At 36.9% G+C, this 21,031-nt stretch overlaps 1 protein-coding gene across 10 annotated transcripts in view; it reads left to right on the top strand.

The window, feature by feature from the left end:
• The first annotated feature begins 15,879 nt into the window (after positions 1–15,879).
• Positions 15,880–21,031, top strand: part of LOC131057764 (uncharacterized) — a 53,067-nt gene continuing 47,915 nt past the window's right edge. For 2 of the 10 annotated variants that reach the window (XM_057991930.2, XM_057991929.2), the window contains exons 1-2: positions 15,880–16,280; positions 16,373–16,447. In XM_057991930.2, the coding sequence (XP_057847913.2) occupies positions 16,264–16,280; positions 16,373–16,447 (92 nt within the window). In that variant the 5' untranslated portion in view covers positions 15,880–16,263. The remainder of the gene's footprint in view (positions 16,281–16,372; positions 16,448–21,031) is intronic. The other 8 variants (XM_057991923.2, XM_057991922.2, XM_057991927.2 and 5 more) reach the window with 6 other exon arrangements.

Below are 21,031 nucleotides of genomic sequence, written 5' to 3'. Positions count from 1 at the left end.
TCCTCAAAAGAAATTATTACATAATGAATGCGACAATGCATAAAGAATGTCTATAAAAGCATAAAGATCTAACCCTAGATGCAAACTGTGAGGCCTCACCTCGACTCAGTTTGACTTTCAGTGGATTTTATATTTTAGACTACTATGGATACTTTGTTTTGATGCATTTTTGAGATTTAGAACTTTTATGTTTTCAGGATATTGGATAACATTGCTATGAATCGATGTTTTACTTACATGCTTTATGAGATAGAACACTACATGATTATTAGATAGAATGATATTGCAATGATAGATGTCGTTAATGAATTTGCAGGACCTTACTTTGAATATAGAACTATGATGTATGTTTAGTTTATGTGAATTGGGATGAAAATTGCTTATGTGAATTGGCTTGACAAAAGATGTATTCAATCTGTGCAGATGAAAATTGTATGCAAGTAATGATGTGCATTGTTATATTATTGAATTATATTTTATATGAATATTTGAGAGTACTAATGTGTACATTGAGATGCACAGGAAATTTACCATGTGACCATGGAAAATTACGGAGAATCAAACCTAGACTTATGTATGTTCGTAAAGCCAGGGTTTGTCTACTTGGAGAGACAACACCCCGTTTGTGTTGTATTTTATTCGTATCAGTATATGCTGCATGGGTGTTTTGTGTTATTTAAATTTATTGTGTAAAAACCTCAAGAGACAATTTCGTGTTTATTTTTGTAAAAGTATTTTTTTAGTGTCACTTGACACATGTGAGGTTTTAAATTTTAATATTTTATCTTGTCTCTTGATGGGAAAGTGTTAATTATTATTATTTTTAAATAAAATAATGTGTTGTCAAAAAGATATTTTGAGAATATAATATTTGGTGTGGTCAACTTATGTTTGACCCGAAAATAAACTTCAGAGGGGTTTAAAATGGGTTAAATGAACACCTAGGGGTAGTTTATTAGGGTTTCCTGAAGCCCATAAGGTATACCTAGGGGTTAGGGGTAATTTTAGGCAAGTTTCTACTTTATTATGATCTTTTTAACGCTTTAAAAATTGGCTTTTTTGAGTTGAGCGAAAATTGAAAATTGAAGTGAAATCAAATCCAGATTTTCCCTCTTGGAAGGAAAGTCTTTTTGCATTTTTGCTTTCTTTCTTCTTTTTTTGATTTTTTTTTAGAATCCTGTGAGAACTCAGAGAGTGAGCTTCTTAAGGAAGATTTTTGGGAATAGCTGGTTAATGACCCACTCTCCATATTTGGAGACAGAAGAAAACTTGGAAGAAAAATAATGTTATGGGTTAAAGAAATTGATTAAGGAAAATAAAGAATTGTGGATTGGGCAGCTCTTCTTCAGATATCATTATAACCTTTGGGCAGATTAAGGTTGGTTTCATTTTTACTTTTAATGACTTGATTTTGTTTATTTCTGGAAGTTGTTGAATAAGAAAGTCTGTATTCTTGAAAACGAATTTTTGAAAATCTTTTGGTTTTGTTTTATGAATGAATGTGTTTTGGGAGTTTTCTCAAGATCTCTCTTTCTCTTGGGAGAGAAGAGGATCTTGAGGGTGGTAGCAGTGACAGCCCTCGAGTGAGAGACTCTCTTTAGAGAGCGATCACAAGGGATCTTTGTGTGACCCTTGCTGCATGGCCTGTTTGTGCAATGGGGGTCATAAGGAGGGTTATAAGGCTAGAATGCCTTTGGGGGGCATAAGGAATTATGGGGTTGAGATTTTGATATGTTATTTGTGCCATGAGGTGGCTTCTTGTTATTACATACTTGCAGATTCTCCTCAGGGTATTTGGTCCACTACCACCCTTTGAAATTATTCACCACCAGAGTGTGGTGCTGTGAAAGCCAGGTTGGGAATGTGTCTGGAATATTTGTATGCTTTGTGTTTCTTTGTGTTTGTCTGTTTGTACCCGTCTAGGAATTGGTTCTCCGAGCTCGGGGGTGGCTACCAGTTAGCCTAGGCTGGGAGGTGAGCACTCCGTGGTCAGTTTTGTGTTTTCTATTATGCAGGAAATTCAGAAGAAAGAGGATAGGATTCATGAAAGATATTCAGAAGATTGTATTTGAAGATATTTGAATTCAGTTGCAGATGTATGTTTAAAGTTGTTGTAAATGAATGCCTCAAATTCAAGAGAAAGGAGAAGCAAGTTGAAATTTGTAATAGTAGACTTGAAATCTTTATGTTATGACTGTTCAGAGAAATCATTCTGTAAATTTGGTAGAACATTTTAGAGATGTATAAAAAGGAGAAAAGCTTGTTATTTCTACTTCTGGTTTATAAAGAAAAAGGGTTTAAAATTGTGTTGCATGCAAAAGCTTCTTGTATCATGGAAAGAAATAAAAGATTTGTTTTTTTTTATTTTGACTTTAATTATATTTCACTTGTGGCAAATAAAAGATTATTGTTGTTGAAAGATTTCTATGTATTTTTTTTTATAAAAAAAAAGAGTTGTTTTAAGTGAATATTCTATTTTAAAAAAAAAAGAATATATAAATGGATTTCTTTATTTCCAGAAAAAAGTAAAATGTAGCTTTATAAAATACTTTAAATCGTATTTGTTTTTGTTAAACATTGATTTTAGAAGCTTGTCTTATAGATGCATTTAAATTAATAAATATATATATATATATATATATATATATATATATATATATATATATATATATATATATATATAATAATTAAATTCTTGATTTAACTTAAGGTAATCTTTTCCTTTATTTTATTAGCTTAGAATTTTGCATGTAAATAATTCTCTTTTAAAATATATATAGATTTTATTTAGAATTTAAATTTATCTTTTATCTATGCTTTTTAATTTACGAATATACACATATATATATATACTTATATATAAATATATGTATATATATATATATTTATATATATATATATATAAATATAAATATATATATATACTTATATTATTAAATGTTATTGTAATTTTTAAAAAAAAAAAATTTAAAAAAAATAAGATGGGAACCCCGCGGGCTCCACTGTGTGTACACACAGTGGACGACCGCGCGGCGCCCACTGTGTGCACACACAGTGGAGCCGCTTGCGGCTCCCACTGTGTGGGCACACAGTGGACGGCCACGGCCGCCACTGTGTGGCCACACAGTGGTGCCGCCAGCGGCGCCCACTGTGTGGGCACACAGTGGTGCCGCGACGCCCACTGTGCGCTCACACAGTGGCGCGCGCGCGGCCCAGCATGCCAATAAACCCCCGCGACCTGCTAAAAAAAAGATGGATTCTTGGCCGCCTAGGGCTTCGGCCCAGCTAAGATGTGTAACAGTTAAAAGAAAAATATAATAATTTATAGGGTTTAAAACCCTAACCGAGTGGAGGTTAGGGCAGTTAATTAAAATCATTATTAAAATAATTACCAGTTTAGTAATATACATATATATATGTTTCCATAAATACATATGGAAATTATATATATATGTATGTAAATGTATGAATTTGAGCATTTTTGTATAAGTAATTAAATTTTAAATATATAAATATATGCATAATCAATTATGTATATATGTATATATTTAATTAATCCCGATTTTAACTTTGGTTATATTACAAAGAGAAATATAAAAGAATTAAAAAGACTATAAAGTCATATTGGAGGATAAATTAAAATATCTCTCCTAATACTTTTAGTATGAATAATTTAATAAAACTATTGATTAAATATCTTTTGGAGATAGAATTTAAACCAGTAGGTTTTTCCGCAATTAGATTGTAACAGATTGTCGATGCTTCGTTCGTTCTAGAATGAGCTCGAATTTATTAATGAAATTTTCGTTAACGCTTGTCGCAAGAGTGTGCTTGTTAATTAAATTAGTATCTTTTAAAAAAAAAAATTTGTTCCGTTTTTGCCCTAAATTTTGGGCATGACATTTTGGTATCAGAGCAAGGTTTCCACACTAGGAGCCTTACTCACTTACGTTTCGCCTTAAATATATTTAAAATTATTTTGTTAAATGGAATTTTGAAATTAAATAAATTTAATTCTAAAAGAAATAAATTTATTGTTTTGTCTTATTTCCTCTTAGGATGCCTCCGTTGACGCGACAAGCTCGCCAGCGCGGACGGGGTCCTAGACGTGAGCGCCTAGCTCGCGATGAGGAAGAGAGGGAGGCATCGGTTCCAGAGGAGAACCCAGGAGCACCTCCCGAACAGCCAAATGAACCTAACCGTGACCTTCTAGCAGCCATTCAGAATCTTATTGGCATTGTTCAGGAAAGGATTCCTGCAGAGAACCCTCCGGTTAGGAGTCATGACTCTGGGAGTCATAGATCTGTTGATAGAGAACGGAGCAGGAGCCCAGCTCCGATTCCTGTAGTGAGCCAGGGTGGTAATGAGCCAGAGTCAGTGCATATGCCAGGACCACTTCCTGCGGTGGAACCAGTCTATTTTGAGAGAGGTCGTCGAGATCCAGGGGATCTCATCAGGGAGGTCATGCGCCTCCAACCACCATCCTTCGGAGGTTCTACAGATGGAGTAGAGGCCGAGGCATGACTTCTGAGTCTTGAGAGGTGCTTTGCGTTGCGTTCTTATGAGAGCAACTTGAAAGCACGTGTTGCAGTTCATCTTCTGAGAGGGACAGCCTCCACCTGGTGGAGACAGGAAGAGTACAAATGCGGATTAGTACCCGATACACTCACTTGGGAGATATTCACCGAGAGGTTCCGTGAGAGGTACCTATCAGAGCACTTCAGGCAGCGTCATATAGACGAATTTCATGATCTCCAACAAAAAGGCTTGTCAGTAACCCAGTATGAGAGTAAATTCTTTGAGTTGTTGCCATATGTAGATTATCTAAAGGATGAGAAACTTCTTGTAAACCGCTTCATTAGGGGATTGAATGCCGGTATAGCCGGGCCTGTTAGGATGTCCGCTCCAGAGAGCCTTCGGGTTGCTGTAGAGAAGACACTGATTGCCGAGGAAATTCAGGTTAGACCACAGGATAATAGGGATCGGTATCAGAACCGAAATCCCGCACCACAGACTTATGGATTTCAAAAACCACATTGGAAGGGGAACAACCGAAATTCTCAGGGGTTCTCCAAACCCCCTCCTCCACAACAGACACCACAGAACCAGAGGCAGAAGCCTCCACAGTATCCGCAGGGCTCCAAGCCCAAGCAGTGGCAGACTCAGGGACAGAAACGTGATCAGAGAGCACAGGGGCAGTACACACAGCCGGCGGGGACTCAGCAGCCCTCCAAGGGTGGGTACAGCGGATCCAGTAGGACAGGAGGTCAGGGTTTTTCTAGGCCTCAGGGTGCCCAGTTCCAGGCACGGGGTGCTTGCTTTACTTGTGGAGCCATGGGGCACTTGGCGAGGGATTGCCCTCAGGGACAGGTAGCAAGGAGTCAGCGGATGGCCGCTTCAGAGCCGACAGTTGGTGATATGGGCAGGTCCCATAGAGTATTCGCAGCGGTTGACAACCGCCAGGCCGATCATCAGGCCACGGTTATCGAATCTTCAGGTATAATCAGAGGTAACAATGTATCTATTTTGTTTGATTCAGGAGCTACTGACTCCTTTATATCTCCATTGGTTGTGGAGCGTTGCGGGCTAGTGGCAACTAGGCAGGGTGTCAGTTGGGAAGTGGAATTAGCTTCGGGGGCTAGAGTGTCAGTGGAATCAGAAGTTAGGGCATGTCAGTTGCAGATTGGCAAGACCACCACTGTAGTAGACCTTAGAGTGACTCCACTTGGATCTTATGGAATCGTACTTGGCATGGATTGGCTTTATGCCCACAGAGCCAAGATGGATTGCCGTCTGAAAAAGATCGAGTGTGAGGATGATCATGGTTCGCCCATAGTTATCACCGAGATTCAGAGGCCCGTGTCTCTTCGGATGATCTCCGCAATGCAGCTCAAGCGGAGCATGCGGAAGGGATGTCAGCTTTTTGCTATCACTATCAGTGACAGAGGAGAAGAGGAGGAAAAGGAAACATCACTCGATGACCATCCTATCCTTCAGGGATACTCAGATGTATTTCCTTCAGAGTTACCGGGAATGCCTCCCCGCAGAGAGATTGATTTTCATATAGACCTAGTACCAGGAGCCGAGCCAGTTTCCAGAGCACCTTATAGAATGACCACAAATGAGCTTAATGAACTTAAAATTCAGCTTGAGGAACTTCTTGAGAAGGGTCATATCCGTCCTAGCGTATCCCCGTGGGGTGCACCAGTTATCTTCGTTAAGAAGAAGGATGGATCTCTCCGATTGTGTATGGATTATCGGCAGCTAAATAAAGTAACCATCAAGAACCGATATCCTTTGCCTAGAATTGATGATTTATTTGACCAGCTTCAGGGTGCCAAAGTCTTTTCCAAAATAGATCTGAAGTCAGGATACCATCAGTTGAGAATAGTGGAAAGTGATATCCACAAGACCGCTTTTCGCACTAGATATGGTCACTATGAGTTTACCGTAGTCCCCTTTGGACTTACGAATGCCCCAGCAGTTTTTATGAGTCTCATGAATGGGGTGTTCCGTACCTTTCTGGACCGTTTTGTTATTGTGTTCCTCGATGATATATTGATATATTCTCGGAATGAGAAGGAGCATGAGGAGCACCTGAAACAGGTATTGCAGTGTTTGCGAGATAACCAGTTGTTTGGCAGCCTATCGAAGTGTGCTTTCTTTCGATCTGAGGTCAGGTACCTTGGACATGTTATTTCCGGTGATGGGATCTCAGTGGACCCATCAAAGATTAGGGCTATTATGGATTGGCCAGCGCCTACCAGTGTGACAGAGGTCAGGAGTTTCATGGGTTTAGCAGGATATTACCGACGTTTTGTCGAAGGTTTCTCCAGAGTCGCACACCCTATTACCTCTCTTCAGCGTAAAGGGAAGAAATTTGAGTGGACAGAGAAGTGCGAGAAGGCCTTTCAGGAACTCAAGAAGGCACTTACTAGCGCTCCTATCCTTGTTGTACCAGATCCTTCAGCTGATTTCATGGTTTGTACCGATGCTTCCTTAGAGGGTTTAGGGGCAGTTCTTATGCAAGGTGGTAGGGCCATAGCTTTCGAGTCTAGGAAACTTAAGACTCATGAACTTAATTATCCCACTCACGACCTTGAGCTCGCAGCAGTAGTGCATGCACTTGTGAGGTGGAGACACTTCCTTTTAGGACATCACTTTGAGTTGCATTCAGATCACCAGAGTCTTCAGTATATCTTCACTCAGCCGAACCTTAATGCACGTCAGAGGAGATGGATGGAGTTTTTGTGCGAATATGATTTTGACGTTCACTACATCAAGGGTAAGGAAAATGTAGTTGCAGATGCCCTGAGTAGGAGACGTCATGAGGTTTGCACCATATCCATGGGCACAGACTTGAGGGACCGCATACTTCGGCATTTGTCAGAGGATGGATGGTGTGCAGAGGTTTGTCAAGTGTTACGTTCTCAGGTCACACTAGAAGGGAAATATGTGGATTATTCCTTGGAGTCCGATGGACTATTACGCCATAGAGGGCGCATTTATGTACCTTCCTCCGGAGGGTTGCGAGAGTTCATTGTCTCGGAAGCTCATAGAGCTCCTTATGCAGCGCATCCCGGGGTTAAGAAGTTGCATGCAGACTTGAGGCAATTGTATCATTGGCCGGGAATGCGGCAGCTCATTGCCGAGATAGTAGCTCGGTGTCTCGAGTGTCAGAGGGTAAAGACAGAGCACCGCCATCCAGGTGGGTTGCTTCAGTCTCATGCTATACCAGAGTGGAAGTGGGATACTATATCCATGGATTTCATCATTGGTCTCCCCATGTCTTCTCGTCGCCATGATGCTATCTTGGTGACAGTTGACAAGTTGACCAAAGTAGCTCACTTTTCACCAGTCCGTACTACATTCACAGCTCCTGCAGTAGCACAGGTGTTCTTGCGAGACATTGTTAGACTTCATGGCGTACCCCGCAAGATTATTTCTGACAGGGATTCTCTTTTCACTTCTACCTTTTGGAAGTCATTACAGGCAGCTATGGGCACAAAGCTCAATTTCAGTACAGCTTATCACCCGGAGACAGATGGTCAGACAGAGAGAGTCAATCAGGTGTTAGAGGATATGCTTCGTATGTACGTCATGGATCATCAGACCCGGTGGGAGGAGTATCTTCCCTTAGTGGAGTTTGCCTATAACAATGGGCATCACACTTCTTTGGGAATGCCACCCTACCAGGCATTATACGGCAGGCCTTGCAGGACACCCTTGAGTTGGGATCGCATAGAGGATAGAGTTGCCATTGGTCCTGAGTTAGTTCGAGATATGGAACAGCAGGTGGATTTGATTAGGCAGCGTCTCAGAGAGGCTCAGGATAGACAGAAGAAGTATGCCGATGCAAAGAGGATTGACCGTAGTTACTTGGTTGGAGACAGAGTTTTCTTGAGAGTGCGACCGCATAAGAGTCCGATCCGCTACGGAAAGGGTTCTAAGCTCGCACCTCGCTTTGTAGGACCTTTTGAGATTCTGGAGAGGATAGGCCCAGTTGCCTACCGTTTAGCTTTGCCACCTAGCCTGTCACGCATCCACGATGTGTTTCATGTTTCAGTTTTGAGAAAATATATCTATGATGAGTCTCATATTTTAGATTGGGATGCCTTGCAGGTGGAGTCGGACGGGCAGCTAGCTTTGGAGCCCATTCGCATTTTGGCACGCCGGACATTGGCCCTTCGAGGTCGAGAGCTGGACCAGGTTAGGGTCCAGTGGGATTGTTATGATGAGGTTACGGCTTCATGGGAGGACGCAACACGTATGAGATCAGAGTACCCTCACCTCTTTGATGAACTCCAGGAGGAAGTTCATGCCTAGAGGGGGAGGATGTGAGGCCTCACCTCGACTCAGTTTGACTTTCAGTGGATTTTATATTTTAGACTACTATGGATACTTTGTTTTGATGCATTTTTGAGATTTAGAACTTTTATGTTTTCAGGATATTGGATAACATTGCTATGAATCGATGTTTTACTTACATGCTTTATGAGATAGAACACTACATGATTATTAGATAGAATGATATTGCAATGATAGATGTCGTTAATGAATTTGCAGGACCTTACTTTGAATATAGAACTATGATGTATGTTTAGTTTATGTGAATTGGGATGAAAATTGCTTATGTGAATTGGCTTGACAAAAGATGTATTCAATCTGTGCAGATGAAAATTGTATGCAAGTAATGATGTGCATTGTTATATTATTGAATTATATTTTATATGAATATTTGAGAGTACTAATGTGTACATTGAGATGCGCAGGAAATTTACCATGTGACCATGGAAAATTACGGAGAATCAAACCTAGACTTATGTATGTTCGTAAAGCCAGGGTTTGTCTACTTGGAGAGACAACACCCCGTTTGTGTTGTATTTTATTCGTATCAGTATATGCTGCATGGGTGTTTTGTGTTATTTAAATTTATTGTGTAAAAACCTCAAGAGACAATTTCGTGTTTATTTTTGTAAAAGTATTTTTTTAGTGTCACTTGACACATGTGAGGTTTTAAATTTTAATATTTTATCTTGTCTCTTGATGGGAAAGTGTTAATTATTATTATTTTTAAATAAAATAATGTGTTGTCAAAAAGATATTTTGAGAATATAATATTTGGTGTGGTCAACTTATGTTTGACCCGAAAATAAACTTCAGAGGGGTTTAAAATGGGTTAAATGAACACCTAGGGGTAGTTTATTAGGGTTTCCTGAAGCCCATAAGGTATACCTAGGGGTTAGGGGTAATTTTAGGCAAGTTTCTACTTTATTATGATCTTTTTAACGCTTTAAAAATTGGCTTTTTTGAGTTGAGCGAAAATTGAAAATTGAAGTGAAATCAAATCCAGATTTTCCCTCTTGGAAGGAAAGTCTTTTTGCATTTTTGCTTTCTTTCTTCTTTTTTTGATTTTTTTTTAGAATCCTGTGAGAACTCAGAGAGTGAGCTTCTTAAGGAAGATTTTTGGGAATAGCTGGTTAATGACCCACTCTCCATATTTGGAGACAGAAGAAAACTTGGAAGAAAAATAATGTTATGGGTTAAAGAAATTGATTAAGGAAAATAAAGAATTGTGGATTGGGCAGCTCTTCTTCAGATATCATTATAACCTTTGGGCAGATTAAGGTTGGTTTCATTTTTACTTTTAATGACTTGATTTTGTTTATTTCTGGAAGTTGTTGAATAAGAAAGTCTGTATTCTTGAAAACGAATTTTTGAAAATCTTTTGGTTTTGTTTTATGAATGAATGTGTTTTGGGAGTTTTCTCAAGATCTCTCTTTCTCTTGGGAGAGAAGAGGATCTTGAGGGTGGTAGCAGTGACAGCCCTCGAGTGAGAGACTCTCTTTAGAGAGCGATCACAAGGGATCTTTGTGTGACCCTTGCTGCATGGCCTGTTTGTGCAATGGGGGTCATAAGGAGGGTTATAAGGCTAGAATGCCTTTGGGGGGCATAAGGAATTATGGGGTTGAGATTTTGATATGTTATTTGTGCCATGAGGTGGCTTCTTGTTATTACATACTTGCAGATTCTCCTCAGGGTATTTGGTCCACTACCACCCTTTGAAATTATTCACCACCAGAGTGTGGTGCTGTGAAAGCCAGGTTGGGAATGTGTCTGGAATATTTGTATGCTTTGTGTTTCTTTGTGTTTGCCTGTTTGTACCCGTCTAGGAATTGGTTCTCCGAGCTCGGGGGTGGCTACCAGTTAGCCTAGGCTGGGAGGTGAGCACTCCGTGGTCAGTTTTGTGTTTTCTATTATGCAGGAAATTCAGAAGAAAGAGGATAGGATTCATGAAAGATATTCAGAAGATTGTATTTGAAGATATTTGAATTCAGTTGCAGATGTATGTTTAAAGTTGTTGTAAATGAATGCCTCAAATTCAAGAGAAAGGAGAAGCAAGTTGAAATTTGTAATAGTAGACTTGAAATCTTTATGTTATGACTGTTCAGAGAAATCATTCTGTAAATTTGGTAGAACATTTTAGAGATGTATAAAAAGGAGAAAAGCTTGTTATTTCTACTTCTGGTTTATAAAGAAAAAGGGTTTAAAATTGTGTTGCATGCAAAAGCTTCTTGTATCATGGAAAGAAATAAAAGATTTGTTTTTTTTTTATTTTGACTTTAATTATATTTCACTTGTGGCAAATAAAAGATTATTGTTGTTGAAAGATTTCTATGTATTTTTTTTTATAAAAAAAAAGAGTTGTTTTAAGTGAATATTCTATTTTAAAAAAAAAAGAATATATAAATGGATTTCTTTATTTCCAGAAAAAAGTAAAATGTAGCTTTATAAAATACTTTAAATCGTATTTGTTTTTGTTAAACATTGATTTTAGAAGCTTGTCTTATAGATGCATTTAAATTAATAAAAATATATATATATATATATATATATATATATAATAATTAAATTCTTGATTTAACTTAAGGTAATCTTTTCCTTTATTTTATTAGCTTAGAATTTTGCATGTAAATAATTCTCTTTTAAAATATATATAGATTTTATTTAGAATTTAAATTTATCTTTTATCTATGCTTTTTAATTTACGAATATACACATATATATATATACTTATATATAAATATATGTATATATATATATATTTATATATATATATATATATATATATATATAAATATAAATATATATATATACTTATATTATTAAATGTTATTGTAATTTAAAAAAAAAAAAATTTTAAAAAAAATAAGATGGGAACCCCGCGGGCTCCACTGTGTGTACACACAGTGGACGACCGCGCGGCGCCCACTGTGTGCACACACAGTGGAGCCGCTTGCGGCTCCCACTGTGTGGGCACACAGTGGACGGCCACGGCCGCCACTGTGTGGGCACACAGTGGTGCCGCGACGCCCACTGTGCGCTCACACAGTGGCGCGCGCGCGGCCCAGCATGCCAATAAACCCCCGCGACCTGCTAAAAAAAAGATGGATTCTTGGCCGCCTAGGGCTTCGGCCCAGCTAAGATGTGTAACAGTTAAAAGAAAAATATAATAATTTATAGGGTTTAAAACCCTAACCGAGTGGAGGTTAGGGCAGTTAATTAAAATCATTATTAAAATAATTACCAGTTTAGTAATATACATATATATATGTTTCCATAAATACATATGGAAATTATATATATATGTATGTAAATGTATGAATTTGAGCATTTTTGTATAAGTAATTAAATTTTAAATATATAAATATATGCATAATCAATTATGTATATATGTATATATTTAATTAATCCCGATTTTAACTTTGGTTATATTACAAAGAGAAATATAAAAGAATTAAAAAGACTATAAAGTCATATTGGAGGATAAATTAAAATATCTCTCCTAATACTTTTAGTATGAATAATTTAATAAAACTATTGATTAAATATCTTTTGGAGATAGAATTTAAACCAGTAGGTTTTTCCGCAATTAGATTGTAACAGATTGTCGATGCTTCGTTCGTTCTAGAATGAGCTCGAATTTATTAATGAAATTTTCGTTAACGCTTGTCGCAAGAGTGTGCTTGTTAATTAAATTAGTATCTTTTAAAAAAAAAAATTTGTTCCGTTTTTGCCCTAAATTTTGGGCATGACACAAACCCTAAAAAAATATTAAATTAGCTAGCAACAAGTGTCACAATCATAATGAATGGGACAACTTAAAGTATTATTAGCCTAATCTAATAAAAGGTTAAAAGCACCTAAGTTTAGCTTAAGTTAATAATGTAATAAGGACCTAATTATAATTATTTAGATAATGTCCTTATTAGTCTAACATTAGATGAAATTGGTTTCTAGAAGTTAACTTGCAACAAAGGGAGAACCCTAGTTTGCTTAAGCATAGCCATGCTTGGGGTTCTTGGGTGAGTCAACAAGTTTTTGGGTTTAGGCTTACTTTAGAATATAATTAATCTCCCAGCATAGGTTTTTTTTCCAAAATATATAAGAAAATTCCAACCAATAATTATAGTTGTGGCCATCACAATAAGCTATACTAACATAATTATTAAAACATGTTATATTTCAATTTTTTAACCAAATACTAGAATGTAGTGGGACAAATATAGATGTTGACAATAAAATAGGTTATAACAATAAGAACAAAATATATATAAATTTTGAGAGAAGGAAATCCATATAAAAAAATGTATTTAAGAAATATAATTATTGATATAACAATAGGTTATAGCAATAGGAACATGGATTTTGTAAATTTTGAGAGAATGTGAAAATCAAGTGAGAAATGCATTGAGAGAAGTAGTGGAGAAAAAAATATTTCCTCTATATACTTGTCTTTTTAGATTCCAAGAGAATTTTGTCCTTAGGTAAATACAACTCCCATAATTTTGCGTTATTTTGACATGCATTGTATTTTAAAGTGCCATGGGGGGTTGTTTAGTGCCTTTTGTTTTGCCATCACACCTTTGTCTTGTGAGTGTCCTTCCACGACAACATTGAATACTAGTGATTCTTATCCCATTCTTGTCTACTTTGGTTGCCTACCCTTTTCCAGTTGCAAATACTTTCTAGTGAGCATTCAAATGCTTGTTCTCCTTCATGCATTACTTGGTGACACACAGTTTCAGTGGACCTATCATGCCTCTCCTTTGTCAATATTATGGGGGGTTTCTACCATTGTTGCTAATACTTTGTTGATTTCATGAGTTCCTATTTACTAGCTGGATGCAATGGCTATATTTTGGTGAGATGGAGCTTTTACTATTTAGACACTCTTGCATTCCAATTTCATAGAGGTGAATTATCCTCAATTGATAAGTTTTTTAAAGATTATTGTCTTTAGACTATTATCATGTATATCTTTGATTGTCAAATGTGTGCCTTTTGTTTACCATTTGATCATTGTTCATGTAGTGTCATTAGGGGCACTCATGTTGATTGTTGTCTTCTTGGTCCTGATCAACATTCTTCAGACTATTGTTACATGTATTTTCAACTAGTAGTTTACTTTTACATAGTCGAGTAGTGTCGTTGGGGTCACTCATGTAGATTCATGTGTTATTTGCATCTTCAACTTACAAATGTTTGCCTATGTTTGCCATGTGATTGTTCAAGTAGTGTCATTTGGAGCATTCATTCAGATTATTGTCTGTTGAGGAGGTTCTTCATTCAACACTACAACAATATTTTTTTTAATAGTTGTCTATAGCTTCTTCATGCTTGAGAGGATGTTATTCACATTCCTATTCCTTTTGGGACATTGATTTGGAGGTTGCTTAGTCCTTCATTTCTTTTTCTCTACTTTGGAGAGGATTCCTTTTCTTTTTTTGTGAGATATTTTTCATTTGTAATTGCACTTTTCCTTCAAATCACAACCTTATTCTTTGTCATTTCTCTCCCCCTTGTTGGCACTTTCTTCCTTGTCTCTTCACTTGTTGATCAACCTCTATTGGCTACTATTCTCCCCTTTCTTCCTTGTTTGATTATTCATGCACCTAAATTGGTGCCTCCTCTTAAACCTTCCTCTTTGCATGATACCTTAGATCTCACCCAAAATTTGGGCATTCAAACTTATCTACCTTGTGCCACACATGCCAGTTCTATATTTAATGTCAACTACATGCCCTTGTCATTTTGGATCACCTTAGAATCTCACAAGATCATACCTCTACCTATCATAATGCCCTATCTGCCTAAATCTCCCTTGAACCATGCATGCTCCTTCCACTACATTCAACCAAGATTATCATTAATACCAATGGGGTAATATCAACCCCTTGACAACTTCTTCCAACTTGTTTGATGCTTGCACACCATCCTTTCACAATAAATGCACACATTTAAGGATAGCGATGCTTATGTGTAGCATGCTATTATCAATAAAACCTCACCCAACAATTACTTATTGTCACTCATCTAGTTGTAGCTTGTTTTTGGTTGCTAAGAATCCGCTCTTCCATCCTTTGTCGTTGTGAATCCTTCCTTCCATGAATTCATGTCATCACAACTACAATCATTTTTCCACTAAATCATGGTTTCCAAATGTCCATTCAAATCTTCTTCCCAACCAATGAGCAATGTGGCTCTTTCTTTCATCACCTTTTGTTACTCAACCACCTCCACACGTCTTACCATGCTCTTCCTCAATCCCCTTTGTTGACCTCTACATCCATGCAACCAAAAACATTCTCTATAACACTTACATACTCCACTCTCATCCACACAATCAACTAATCACCTTGCTAGGCCTCTTCTCATTTGACAACTTTTCTACTTTGCTAGCAACCACCATATGTTCCACTAGTATGGTATGGACTTTCTTTTTTAGTATTGCAACTTGTCACTCACAACATAAGCATCCCTATCAATGCTCCTTTTGCTAAACTTACAATTGTAACATTACCACCTCATAACCTCATATTGCTAAAAGTGCACCTTTTCCCAAGCACCTCATTCTGTTTGCTACAAGTGGTCATCTTTCCAAGGGCAACCTTTAGTTGTGAGTATCTCTCCATTTGTAGCTCCCTATTGTTGCAAGTGAGGGAATGCTCACTCCCCTTTTGTTGCAAGTTCTATGACTACAATTAGCCATCTTTATTGCAAGTGTCTTTACAGTATGATCCCCCTTCGCTAGTGGTTGCATGTAAACAAACTCCTCTAATCAACCCATTCAACGCCTTCGATCCCAAAATGCATTTGCACCATATTCTAACAAAAATATATTTAAACACTCACCAATATTACATCCACTAACTCCACCCATTTATTTATTTTATAAAATAATATCTAAACATTACCTATTTCATCATAAAAAATAAAAAATAAAAGAATAATAAAAAAACAACTACTGTCCCTCCCCGGGCAGGCTTCATGCCCTCTTGGGCTGTAGTGCTCGCGACCTCCATTAAAAAAAAACAAAAAACAACAACTGTCCAAATAATTTCCTATTAATTCAGCCGTTCAAATTTTGACCCAATAAATTGCATTAGATTACACACCTCCTGGGTGATAAGCTACAAGCGGCTGATAATTTGCATTCCATTGAGGTGAGGCTTTGCACTTGGCAATCGTATGTGATGTACATGGAACATTGCAGGGCGTCTCTTCTTCAATTCCATCACAAACCAACGAGCAAAGCATATCCCAATGCGAATTCGTGTAGATTTGTTAGCAAGAACGAAATTAAACAAACTTCCAAAGTAATGAAGATGGGACTGGCTGTGGCCTTGGCGTGGCAATTGGGATGTGGAACTACTATTGCCTCTCAGCTTGAAAAAGACCCAGTTCAACCCTTTACTATATATGGCAGCATTTCGTAGGTACTCTTTACTGTTTCATATTATATATTCATGTCATGTATGATTTTATTGTTTCAGAGTTATTATATTAGCATTAACCCTTATGATGGCAGCAAAAAGTACTGTATAGAGCAGCTGGTTGACGGAAAGGTGATTGGCAGGAAGAAGGGTCTCACTGCCAATGTTTGGTATTTACACATTTCTCCAAGTTCTTTTACTGTTAATTGTTATGCTAAAGCTTCTGCCTAAATTTCGGACGAATTTGCATAAAGTTATTTTTCTCATCACATGATTTAACTCCTGTAAAGCTTTATAGAAAATGCATTGTTTTGGTAGATACGGAAAATTGTTTACCATTATAGGAATACAAAATTAACAGCAGAAAACAAAACAGGAAGAAACAGCTGAATGATTCGCTGCACACATTTATAAATTAACAGATAGATAAGTTCCTATAATCATGTTACCTACGTTGACAGCTAAGTGGAGCTGTTCAACAGTAACGGAGTCTTGTGACAGCAAAATAAGATTAACATGCAGGTTGACTGCTCTTTATTGACATGTAGACAAAACACAAATAATTCAGTTATGAGATATATTCCTTTAGCACTGCCCCTTAATGAAGAAGGGAATGGTAGAGTCCTAACAAATTTCTACATAGTACAAACTGGGAATTAAACTGATTAGCAACATAAAACAAAACAATATAAAACATATTATGGAGAAGCTCTTATTTGAAAATAGTTCTTAGACCAGTAAGACTTCTTCAAGCTGCTACCCAATTACAGATATAATCACCTAGCTATCATCTAAGTTTGCAACATCGTTGGATACCATTTGCACATGATCACCTAGCTATCATCTAAGTTTGCAACATCGTTGGATACCATTTGCACATGAAGTGTCTCATCACCCTTGTAAAGGTATAATGTTGAACTTCATTATTTCAGATCCCTATCTGAACTATTGGACACCAATCCTCACATGTATGCCTCATAACCACAATGAGGTATAGTTTCTTTGATCCACAGACACCTCAGACTATTGAGCATCTAACTATTCTATACTGCATCCTTCCTTGTCTTCAAAGTGTTGGGCTTTTCAAAATAGAACAAATGCCTCATCTTCAATGAAGCCGTCATGACTACCGATATCTGGTGGATCTTCAACAATAGCTATATTTACAATTATTCAACTTTTCTTTTGAGATTGCCATTAGAAAATAAAATAAAAACTTTTAACAGTCACTTGGCATTTTATGCTTACACTTGATGTAGCAAGCCTCACCCAAACTAGAATGCTGTTCACACAAGGCTTACAGAAACTGCAATCGTTGGGCAAATCGGCCAAACCCGGCAACTTAACAGATTCATAACACTTTAACAGTCACAACTCTTCTCTTTGATTCACAACTTCTCTTTGCAAGCGCTTTACCTTTACTTTCTTTTCTCGCTCTCAGGTCTGATCATCTTCAAAAGCTTCTATCTTCTACCATGTTAAATCTCTTCTTCCTCAATATTGTTTGCAACCTTCTGTGTTGCTATTATTTCCGACACAGCATCTGCCCAGTCAAATTTGAGATCTACAGCAGCTTCTTTGGCAGTGGCTCCTTCATTTGGTGACGACTCCCTATGATCCATATCATTGGCAAACAATCCTGCTTGGAGACTACTGATGACTCACTCTCACACTATTCAAACACAGAATACTGAAACAGAGGCGAAACATAATTGTTTAAATAGAAGAATGAAGGAGCATGATTTGGATTGGCTCTGATACCAAATAAAAAACTAAGAACAGAAAACAGCACAGGAAGAAACAACTGAATTATTTGCTGCACACATTTATTCATTAACAGATATACATATTTATAGATACAAAAACTTTAATTAATTCCCATAATCATGTTACTTGCGTTGACAACTAAGTGGAGTTGTTCAACAGTAATGGAGTCTTGTGACAGCAAACTAAGATTAACATACAGGTCTACTGCTCTATCTTGACATTTACACAACACACAAATAGTTCAGTTATGGAATATATTCTCTAACGGTAGGCTAGTGAAAAGAAAATGTTTAGAATGAATCTAATTGCAGAGAATAAATGATTTTGATTTTGATTTTGATGTAACATGTCCTGGAGCTCACACACTAACCCAAACTTACATGGACACAAATTTCGAAGCTCAGCTGCTGGGGAATTCTCTAGCAGGGGATATATGCACACGTTGCAAGAGGTCAGGAGATCCCATTAACTAGGGCATTACACCTCATTATAGGTTTAATTGTCTCAGCCTTGCAATAAGTACAAGTCCAAGTCCCCAAACTGTTTACAGGACAAGAGGGCTTGCCTACCTAATTGATGGTTGGCTCTAAACTAATCTTAGATGCTGTCATGCATTCGCTTGCAGCTAAGTACCTCTGAATACTGCATCCATTATACAACATTAAACATCTCTGGATAATCTTTAACTTCTTGGGAGAAGTTCCTCATCATCTTATATCAAGATGACTCTGTGATTATGAAAACAATTACTGCCCATCCAATAGCATATGGATCCAGCCTACACCATCATCAAATTTTCAGATAAATATTACAATAATATAGAGACAGCCAATGCTCCTGTGGGTGCATGCTCCTAATTTAAACAAAGAAGAGTAAGGCCCACTCTATTCTTCAACTGCAGAGATGTTTGGCTATGTTTAAATAGTGAGCTCTGCTTCATGCCTTACGTTCATGAAATTTTGGTTCATGCACATCTGTAGTGAGTTTTTATCAGCTCTTTTGGTGGGGGAGTCTTAATCAAGTTCAATACATCAACTGTAAGGGTCTGCTGGATGATGTAAGGCCATAGAGACCGCTGGATGTGGCCTCACCTTTGGCTTGTGGTTCTCTTATCAACACTGGTTAACAAGTAGGTTTATTAGTCCAATGGGCCATGCAAGATACTTTCGTTTTAACTAATATAAACAAATCTCTCTGTATAAACACTCTTCTTTTCCATTTCTTTCAGATATGTATTTCGAGTGTAATTATTAAATTCATTAAAGCTGGCATATACAATATCCATGCATAATAATGCTGATGAACATAAGAGAAATGTATGCATTCAATTTCATGACTAAAAGGACAAAACATTGACCTGCTCAGTCCATCAATCTCACAAGGATAGGAGATTGTAGAACAAAATAATGTCCACTTTAAAATATTGAAGAATTAGACCTCAAGTTTGAAACCTAATCCAGCTGCCCTCTTGATATTATTTCACATGCATTTTGGTTTTCACTCAAGCCAGATTTATTTGCAACAATTTTCGAACAATAATATCTCTTACTCTAAAGGTTTCAAAATGCATTCCTTAGAAATTTATCTCATTCCAAAGCTTGAAACCATAGTTGCATCATCAAATTTTAGAGGTTCTCTCTTACGTTAAGCTTAAGATAAAATCAAACACATGAAGATGTCTAATCATCCACAAAATCATTGCTCATTGTATTGAATTTTTAGCATTGAGCTCAAATAACTATATTGAATCACACATATACAAGACATGGCTATTGTCCGAAGAAACTGATTTAAGTCTTTGGTGTCCCCAAAGCACTATAAGGAAATCCTATAGAGTCTTCTTTGTCAATTGTGCATATTCATAGCCATATAAGACAATTATTTGATGCGGTCATTAAGCATAGGTTCTTCTATAGTCTTTACTGACATTTAACGCAGATGCTAGATTCAATCTAACACAAGCAAATAGAAATCTTGTATAATATGTATAACTTAAATTGGGATTGAGATCTATACATAATTCTTGAAAGGTTGACTGCTTGAAAATGCAATAGAAACTAAACAGTTGGTTGCATGCATGTGTGAAAATTATTGGCTTCTGGTTCTAATCTATACAATTTAATGTTATGGAGTCATCCAGAAAAGTTACTAATTTTGGAAAGCTACTTGAGGGATAGCAATATCTTTGAGAACCATATGTCTTCTTACATGACATCAATATTGAATTGTTTAATTAATTGTCATCTTGTTTTCTAGGAAAGAGAATTCAATACTATTCTATGATTGTACCCAGAATCAACATTTGCATAATATCATTTCTTCCCCATAGAGTAACATTAATGAAGCGTTGAAATGCTCATAACACTTTCCCATGACATTTGCTAAAGGTAAAAGGAAATTTCAAGCGATATGAAGAATTCTGCATTATAGACAAAATTGTAGAAACTAGAAAGCAATATTAATAAATTTATATAGAGAATTTATGTTTTTTTTCCAAAAATAACATAATGTGATGCTTGAAGCAAGCGCACATCTTTGAGAGAATGAAAGAAATCTTCTATCAATTACTCAGAAATAACATCACATTGAATCAAGGAGGAAGAAGCAATGGCAGTGTCAAGAACAAGGAGATCCTTGTGACATATGTGAAAGCTAGCTCAAACATTCACCCCAGAAGGTAAATATAAGGACTAGTCCATCTCTTCTGGATGCAAATATAAATGCATGTAGGATAAATGAACAGAACTCCTTATTAGATGGTCCAAAACTCAAGTTTACAAGCCAACTTCAAGAAGAAATTATCATGTATTTACAGGCACAAATATGATCCTTAGATAGCCATCTTTCAAAGAGAATTTGAAGGATTAGATCTTCTATAAATGGAAAACTTATTTGTTGCAGTTGAATGATCACATTTTCTCTTTTTAAAATCAAATTAATGGCAGATTTATAATAACGTAGCTGCATCTGTTCAGGGCACTGTTAGA

Source organism: Cryptomeria japonica, chromosome 7 (genome assembly GCF_030272615.1).
Source record: "Cryptomeria japonica chromosome 7, Sugi_1.0, whole genome shotgun sequence".
NCBI lineage: Eukaryota > Viridiplantae > Streptophyta > Pinopsida > Cupressales > Cupressaceae > Cryptomeria > Cryptomeria japonica.
The sequence above is the reverse complement of the archived record's forward strand: the minus strand, read 5'-3'. Positions and strand labels throughout refer to the sequence as shown.